The 9350-nt window shown below is 45.6% G+C and overlaps 1 protein-coding gene across 1 annotated transcript; it reads right to left on the bottom strand.

Moving 5' to 3' along the window:
- Nucleotides 1–425: 425 nt before the first annotated feature.
- LOC109772958 (uncharacterized) lies at nucleotides 426–3022 on the bottom strand. The gene is made up of 5 exons (XM_020331667.4): nucleotides 2029–3022; nucleotides 1819–1895; nucleotides 1680–1740; nucleotides 1355–1580; nucleotides 426–1267 (listed from the first exon to the last, which is right to left on the bottom strand). The coding sequence occupies exons 1-5, from the start codon at nucleotides 2414–2416 to the stop codon at nucleotides 592–594; spliced, it is 1428 nt and encodes a 475-aa protein (XP_020187256.1). The 5' UTR covers nucleotides 2417–3022; the 3' UTR covers nucleotides 426–591.
- Nucleotides 3023–9350: the final 6328 nt, after the last annotated feature.

Genomic DNA, 9350 nt, shown 5'->3' with positions numbered 1-9350 from the left:
CCCCTCATTCGATTTTTCTGGCTCCGCCGCTGTGTGTGCAGCCACTTGAAGATGTGAACAATGACTTTGTCCGACTAATTTGGATGACAGTCTACCATAAGATTACTGCTGCAATTAGTGCTGACATGTGTATTTTTTTTCGTCGTGCAAACCCTCAAGATTAAGATTTCACAATAAAAATGGTTGCGTGTAGCTTAAGGGCGAGTTCTTTTGGGGCTTAAGGCTTAACTAATAAGCTTCTAGACTAAAGTTTTAGCTCCGGCTGCCAGAATAAACTGGGTATGGGCAACTTATTTTGACAGACACTCGTAAGCCTCAAAAGGACTGGCCCTGGCACTGCAATAATGGATACTTGTCTCTGGATAGGATTAGCCTCCCAAAAATATTGTCACACAAGAGAACAAGGCAGGGATCATGTGGCCAGGTACCGATCGAGAGGCTGTCCATACTCCATAGACAAATTTACCAACAAACATGACATATATCTCCATATGTACTGGGAGAGACAAAGGTTAAATTAACATCTTAACTGATCGCATGGATCAGTGTGCAATTTTTGGACAACCCTCGACACAAAGTAGTTGAAAGATCTCACTCCAATGCCTTGATCGACATGGTCAGATCCAAAGTACTCTGCCCCAGAGCGGCCTCCACGCTGCCCCCTCTTATCTTTTCCTGCCCCTGCATGGGCATGGAAGCTGCAGGTGGCATGAGCGAGAGCGAGATCGACAGCTTGTTGGCATGTTCCAGCTCTTGCTCCCTCGATGCAGCAGCGCTCTTCTTCCTCTTCTTGCTCGGTGTCCCATCTGTGGCGTCGATTGCCGTGGCTGGCGACAAACTAAGCTCCAGCTCCGGCGTCTCTGCCGGAAGCCGCGCCTTGTCGGCTGCTGTGATCAGAGCCCTCTGCTGTTCAAGATGCTTCTGCTTCTGGGAATCTAGGGCTTCGACGATCATCACGGGATCTGATGATGTGGCCTTAGCGCCCTTGCCGCCATCGCCGCCGTGCCATCTAAACGGGAGACGATGGCTACCTCCTCCTGGCACGACCGACGTCGCCGGTGCCATGGCCCTCGAGAGCGGCCCAGAGCCGTGGCCGGTAAAATAACCAAAGCTCTCATCTCGCATTTGCTCGCCGGCTCCGGCAACCGCGGAGATTAAGGGCCACCTCCTCACGGACGAGGACGCGAAGAAGTGCGGCGTGGCCGAGGAGGCCTTCACATCATTCCTGGCCATCATGTTACGGTGGTCGAACGCCCACTCTTGATTCCTGCAGATGTTCATCGTGAATTAGGGTTTCGATCTATCGATCGTCTCGGAAGAATGGCTAGGTTTAACGTCTAGTGATATAATTTACCTGAAACTTCCGTTCTTGAAGCCAGATTGCATCGGAGATGGCAGGTGGTGGTGTTGGAGAATCCCATAGAGGCGGCTATTGGTGTTCCCTCCTCCGCCGCCGCCATTCCGCGACACAAAGAAGCCTCCGCGCTCCGCCGTCGAGGAGAGGGCGGCAGCTCTTTGGAGGAGCATGTCATGAAAGCGTCGATCGCCTCTCATTGAGTGGAAATCCATAGGTGAAAATACTGCGCTCGCCACATGCCCACATGTAGAAGAAGAATACCCTCTCATCAGCACAAGTGTTTTAGGTGAATTAGATCGAAATTTTTGGGATTGATGAGAACCTGAGGAAATGGCTCCCCTGATCCGTTGACCATGGTGGTCTAGCTTCTTGCTTCGGTACATCTGAAAGTAAATAGATCATATACCGAGAGTGATATGCGAAGTAAGCGAACTAACTGAATTTTGTACGACATGATTTACCTGCAGATGGCTTTTCACATGAGCAATACTGAGCCCCCTAACATTCATCATCTGAAGCACTAGCTTAGGGGTCGCTCCTATATACAAACAAGATATCAAAGGTGGCAAACTAATCAGATTCAGTGAAACAAATCATGAAATTATAGAATCTCACGAACAAACAACCGATCATCGCAAGAAATCAAGTTATGAGAAAGTTCTAGTACTTACTCTCTTGTCCACCAAGCCTCTCGACGGCGCGTATGAAGGCCATGTGAAGATCGGGCGTCCACCGGAGCCGAGGCAGCTTCGATCGGTTGTACTGCCGCACCCTATGCTCGCCACCCCCGGTACCCTGTTGGGTCTCCAAAGCATGGTTGGTGCTGCTGTTGTTGCTGGAGCTCCGGCTCCCGGCAACATCGGTGGTGCTACCTCCATCCTCCTCCTCTTCATCGTTGTCGTCGCCGACTTCTCCATCATCGCTCTCCATATGGATGCCTTCATTGAGGTCCAGCATGCTCCCGCTCATGGATCTCTTCCTGTCATCCATGGTGATCTTAGCTAGCACCTGCTTGTCCTCCACATCTCCAATAATCCTCTCCTCCTCCCTAGTTATCATCTTTCCTTCTTCCACTAAATATACTAGCTAGCTCTCACTCCCTCTTTCAATTCTCTCTCTCGATCTACACCGCCTGGACTGGATCAGAATCGTGCAGGCAGGAGTAGGAAAGGGGAAGGAAGAAGAGACCTAGGGATATTGGGGAACAATTATATGAAACATACTAAAACATTGATATGTACTGAACCACTGGTGTGTGAGGGGAGAGGAAGCATAAACAATCTAGTGACGTGGGAATAAAATATGAGGGAATTGGACAGGCATTCTCCTTGTACATTGGCTGGTCTAGAACAGTTTACCATTCAGCATTTGATGTGGGCAATTCTGGACCCTTTCCTTGTGCCTGGTTGGTAGCTATATATGTAGGCATGAGTCATACCAGAGTAAAGTAGGTACAGCCACAAAAGCTACAAACCTAGAAGGCAAAGACAGAAGCTTTTGGTTAAGTTCATGAGCTAAATGTTGCAAACATACTTTACCCAGATACACCAGCAGTGAGCCAGTGAGATCTTTGTCATAAGTTTTCTCTCTTTCCTGCAGTTGGCTAGGCTGCATGCACGAGCGGGCGGGGGTAGCTCATGTGACCCAATCTGCCAATCTGGCTCTGTCTCCAAAAGCATCTTGTGCCCTAATTTTCTTTTGGGTTGGGACACTGACCCCCTTGTCGTGTGGATCTGAACTGCCACTCCGTGAAATGGAAACAAAGCTTTGGTGGTTGACTGCTGCCTGCCCCGGCTCTTTGGTTGGCTATTTGATCAATGAGCTAAAAGGGGCAGATATGTGCGTCTTGTCTTTGGTCAATTCATGACATACATGCCCATGTATTTATTACACCCCAAACCACATATATTGCATTTTTTATTCGCAGGATTGTAAAATTATAGGAACAGAAAAACGATGTCATGCCCATCCGAATCTACATGATTTAAGATTATTTGATGGCATCATGGAAAAACATAAAGGATTTTTTGTTGCGGGAGAAACTTCCGATCTATTCATAATATGTCGTGGCAGTACAAAGAACACCAAAAATATACAACCATGTTCATGAACTACCTAGCGACGACTACAGGTCGTCATCGTTCCTCCCTCACCGGAGCCACAGGACCAACACTATAGAATATTATTGTAGATACAGTTGGAAAATTGTTGTGCTAAAGGCCCCACAGGACCAACGAAATAAAAGAACAACCGTCGCCGGTGAAGAAAAGCGTAGGCTGGAAGGATCAAACCTGTAAACACGCATAGACAAGACTGGATCCAAATAGATCCATCGAAGACCAGCACCGGCCGAATTTCGTGAGATCCGACGGAGATACACCTCCACATGCCTTCCGACGAAGTTAGACTCATCATTGGGACGGGGATTAAATGTGAGAGGCATTATTCATACTAGGGACATCACCACCGTCACACAGCCCCAACCAAGACGTTGAACCAAACAAGAACAAGAGCAGCGGCACTCCCGCTGGGCGGGGCCCGGGGACGTCCACACCTCCATGGCCTAAAGGGCAAACGGATGCTAGATTCTTATGGAATGTAGTACAAATGATTCTTAGAATTTTTTTTATAGGATTGAATGTTACGGATTAAACAACCAACCTAGATTTTTTAAAGGATTCTAATGCTCTCTAAAAATCCTTTAAATCAAAGGGCCTCTTATGTATGGTCCAGATGCTATGTAGCTATAGATTTTTCTCTAACACGGGTAGCACTATAGCTAGTGTGTTCATTTGCATAATTACATGATCCATTAATTAATACATTGATCAGATTCAAGATAGCTCTAGAGGAAAATAAAAACGTAAGCACATACGGCCTAAGAAATATGACATGTAAAATAGACCTTTTGGTTCGCTAGCTGTTGGTCGTTTGGGCGGTTTGAGGGTAGAAAGACGTAGGTATCATGCATGGGTGCGTCGGAGAAAAGGGAGACGGCGATCACACGAACGGGCAGAATGTGGTTGCTTGTCACGGCATCCATGCCTGCGACCCTCCTTACATGGGTGGAAAGCAAAGAAAGGGAAAAAGGAATTAAGACCACCCGTTTCTGTGACACTGACGAACGAGCACAGCAGTCGGCCGGTGCGCTGCCTATAGTTGAATATAATTAAGCGCGCCATGTCATGTGACATAACCGTGTAAAGCTTTTTGCTCCCTTTCATGACTCGAAGAAGCTAGGCGTTGGACGGTGGAGAAGTTCTACTCTGTGTGTAATACTGTTGCATGAGCCTTTCAAAAAGAAAAAAGAAAGCTGTTGTATGAGTCCAGACTCCAGATTTGCCACGTACCCATCAATCATGGTTTTTGATAAACAAAATTCCATTCTCAGTATATGCTGAATATATGTACTTTAGGGGGTGTTTGGTTCAGAAGTCCTAGGACTTTTTCTAGTTCCAGGGACTAATCAAAAAAGACTCTCTAGTAGAGTCTTTTTCTAGTCCCTGTAGAAAAAGTCCCTCCCGTTTGGTTCCTAGGGACTTTTTAGGGACTTTTTCTAGTCTTTGGGACTAAAAAGCCCCTGAACCAAACACCCCCTTAGCTGTTAAATTTTGAGAAAACCATTCGCGCCGACAGACCGGCCGAGTGTTCGGCCGGTTCCTCTCGCCCGCTTCCTTCTTTTCACATGTAGACAGGCTGGCAAGCATGCTAGGTGGGCCTCAATCAAGCTAGACGCCCTTCATCTCTTTCACGTTTCTTTTCTTCTTTGTTCTTTGCTTCTTCCTCCTCTCGCCTACTGCTGATTCCATCTCATCTCCCGCGCTACGAGCTCGCCAGCATTGGCGGAGTGCCCCCTGCTGCTTCCACAAGCACCCCCCCCCCCCCCCCCCCCGCCCCCACCACGAAACCTAAAAGCCACTCCTCTCACTATAAAATTTGCTCTATTCAGTGACAAAAATCCTGGTGACGAAACATGAAAGGTTGGCAAAGATCATTTTCCGTGACAGTCCACCGTCACGACCCCCCCCCCCCCCAGTGCCCTTGGCAACTTTGGCGATGTTCCGGGCTGGTTTTTTGCGACGTATTCATCCGTCATTAGGCATGTCCATTTTCTATGGCAGGTCTCAATGTCACTGAAAATAATTTGAAACCTTCATATTTTTTGAGATCTCGTTTGCTTATATTAAAATTATCGGTGTGGGGCCAAAACACAAAATATATACTTGCAATTGCACTTAATTATCACCTCCGCTGTGTAGGGCCACTTGACAGGTACAAAAATAACCCATTAGCAGAAAGAAAAAATTGAGCCCATGGACTCGTGCCAAGGAACTAATGCCTATGTCGTGGTGACCGCCCGAATAACATGCCGCTGGCATGGTCACCACCTGAACTGGATGAAATGGTAGCGCTTGTCACGATTTAGATTGAAACTAGTCTGGACATGAGAGGATTCAGTGGACAACTTCATAAAACACAAGGATAATACTTAATATCATTATAAGATATGCAGAAGTTCATACATAATTGATACATCTCCAACGTATCTATATTTTTTATTGTTTCATGTTTATATAATCAATCTTGTATGCTTTATATGCATTTTATATTATTTTTGAGAACTAACCTATTAACATAGTGCCCAGTGCCAGTTCCTGTTTTTGCCTATTTTATGGTTTTGCAGGAAAATAGTACCAAATGAAATCCAAACACGATGAAACTTTCCGGTGATTTTTTCTAGAGCAGGAGGGACCCTAGAACCTTTGGGGGGAGACCAAATGTCACACAAGAGAGGCACAAGCTCACACGACGCGCCCCCAGGGGGTGCCGTCTGAGCTTGTGGCCCCTTCGCAACTCCGTTTGACCTAATTCCAGGCCCATAAATTCCCTAAAATCCAGAAACCACCAGAGCGATACTCGGAACAATTATTCCGCTGCCGCAAGCCTCTATTCTTCTGTGATCCCATCTAAAGGCCTCCATCGGTACTCTGCTGGAGGTGGAATCGGTCACTGAGGGCTTCTACATCAACCTTGCTGCACCTCTGATGATGTGTGAGTAGTTCCTCACCGGACTTATGGATCCATAGCAGTAGCTAGATGGCTCTCTCTCTCTCTCTCTCTCTCTCTCTCTCTCTCTCTCTCTCTCTCTCCCTCTCTCTCTCTCCCTCTGATCTTCAATACAATGTTCTCTTCGAAGATCGATGTGATGTAATCCTTTTATGCGGTGTGTTTATTGGGATCCGATGAACTTGTAAAACCCCTGTACTAATGAGCTACAGTAACCCCTGAGGTTAAGCTAATCATTTTGCTAAAACAGTGCTTAGTCACCTTTGATCAATATCTCATTTGAAATTCCACTTGAAATCAAATTCAAATTTTAAGTGAATTACAGAAATTCCAAAACATGAAAAATAAAATGCTCATAATGTTGCAAATAATCGATAACTAATTATGGAGGTGAACCAAAATTTTTATAAAGTGTTTTAGTCCCGGACACGCCATCAAGCTCCAGAACTGACATCTCCGCACGACTACACCGTCGGAGGAAGAAACCAGAACTGTCAGCCCCCAACCACAAAACCAGCATAGGATACACCATCTTCCAGCTGTGACACGCGCAAACACCTGGACGACCTCCCGGGCTCCACTTCGACGTTGGAGAAAACGTCGTCGCAACGACGAAGCCCCAGAACACAAGTCCACCACGAGGAAGATGCCGCCGCCACACCATCCGCGCTTGGACACACTTCCGTCCAGATCCCTCACCGACCACAGTGTTGAACACCGCGTCGGGAAAGAAACTGAAAAACTTTTATTCATCGCCAGATCTGAAGAACGACGAGAAGACCAAACTGCCGATCTACAGGACCGAACAACATACGTTGCCATCAACTCCGAGACGCCGCCGTGAAGGTCGCCGCCGGTGTGGGAGTGGAGTTGAGGCAAATTTATTTGCCCGGGTGTCGCTCCCACCATCCCAACGGCGCCCTAAGGAGACACTAGACAAACCCTAACTACAGGCCGGCGTCGAAGCGCCGTGGTCCCCACCTCTTCGCGTGGCCGGAGTGGCCAAGCGGAAGAGGCAGGGACCGGCGGCGGCCGGTGGAGTTGGCCTCAGATGCGATCGCCTCCACGATCGCTTTTCTCGTGGAGCGAAGCGGTTAGGCACCCATCGCCGGCGCCTACTGCGACATATATGCACTTAATTATTTCATGATATACGGTAAACTTTGTTGTATACATCAAATATTATTTTACGGGCTTGCTATTTTACATCTCACATCTAAATCTAGAATCGTTGGATCTTATTTGTCTTTAAATCCCGTGCTAACTTGATCTTACGTTGCTTGTTCCATGCGCTCCTTGTCAGCCCATTGTCTTGGCGTGTGTCCGTTATTTGGGCTGCGTTATCATCCACGCTAGGATGGGCCACTTTGTTTTTTTCTTTTCTTGTCCGCGTCAGCCCATTCAGATTTTTATTGTTTCTTAGGCAGCGTTAGCCCTGGGACGGGCCACTTTGTGTTCTGTTTCTTTTTCTTCTTCATTTTTGTTTCTTTTTCATCCATTTGTCTATAAATTCATGAAGTTTTTCTAAAAAACATGATATATATTTATCTCATATCTAAGTTTCTCACCACACAATCTAACGCTATAACTTTTGTGCAAATTTGTGATCGTGTGTTGCACGTGATATTTTTTTAGCAAATCCGTTGCATGTGAATTCTTTCCAATGTTTGTGTGCACGTGTGGCCTGTTGGTTGTGTTAAGTGTGCATGTGGATTGGCCTTTTTGTTTGTGTGTGGGCCTAAACTGGGCTGGTCTTTTTTATTTGTGTCTGTGCGGAGAGTAGGCCTCTTTTGTGTTTGTTTTCTGTGGGCTCCGAGGAATAATTGCAAGAGTCAGGGCCCAACCTTTTCTTTGTCTCAGTTGCAAGTTCACCCTTGACTCGCAACTGGGGCTTGATCTTTTTAGTCCCAGTTGAAAGTCCACCCTCGACTCGCAACTGGAGGCCGACCTTTTTTTGTCCCAGTTGCAAGTCCACCCTTGACTCGCAACTGGGGTCCGGCCTTTTTTCCGGTTACAAGTCCACAGTCGACTCGCAACTAGAGCCCTACCTTTTTTTAGTCCCGGTTGCAATCCCACCCTGTACTCGCAACTGGGGCCTGACTTTTTTTGTCCTAGTTGCAAGTTGTCACACCCTAATTTCCATGCCACAACACTTAAATAAATCATGATAAAATGTGGTTTGACAAAAAACTTTTGAGTGCATTGGACTTTGCTTGATTTGATTTTTTTGTGTGTTGGTTGCAAGTGCTCTAAAAATCAAATAAATCCTCCAACTCTTATACACTTCTCCTTGATCCAAAACCTTGCCCAATGATCATGCCATGTGTATAGGACATAAAAATAATTTCTTACAAAAATAATTTGGCCAAATAGTATTTTCAAAAATTAGTTTTCCCAAAACCCCTGAATTGAGATTTGCACTGCAAGTACTTGATTTGGGGTGTGAAAAATCTTTCAAAACGTATATTTTAAACCAATTAGGTATAGGACTCCCATAAACCACAAATATATAATTTTAAAAGTTATTTTCTATTTTATTTAAAGGCTTTTTCTTCAGGCCAGAAATGGTCTTTAATAGGCTAAAATTATTTTTAAGCTTCAAAAATATTTGAGAAAAATCAGGGAAACTCAGTGGACATATATTTTCCATATATAAGAGTTTCAACACATGGTCATGTTCAAATTATTGGTCAAACCCCTCAAAAACCCTTTCTGGATATTTTAAGCTTTTGAAATATTTACAAAGGAAATTTTCTTCATTAATTCCAAGAAAGTTCTAGCATGTCACATATGACATATTTGATGATCTTGCAAAGCCTCATGCCTTTAAGATCAAGAAAACATCATCAAACCCCCTCAAAACCATTTCTGTCCATTTTGAAGTTTGAGCAACTCTACATTGCCAAACATGTCCAAATGCTCTCAA

Source organism: Aegilops tauschii, chromosome 6 (genome assembly GCF_002575655.3).
Source record: "Aegilops tauschii subsp. strangulata cultivar AL8/78 chromosome 6, Aet v6.0, whole genome shotgun sequence".
NCBI lineage: Eukaryota > Viridiplantae > Streptophyta > Magnoliopsida > Poales > Poaceae > Aegilops > Aegilops tauschii.
This window is presented reverse-complemented; position numbering and strand designations above follow the sequence as displayed.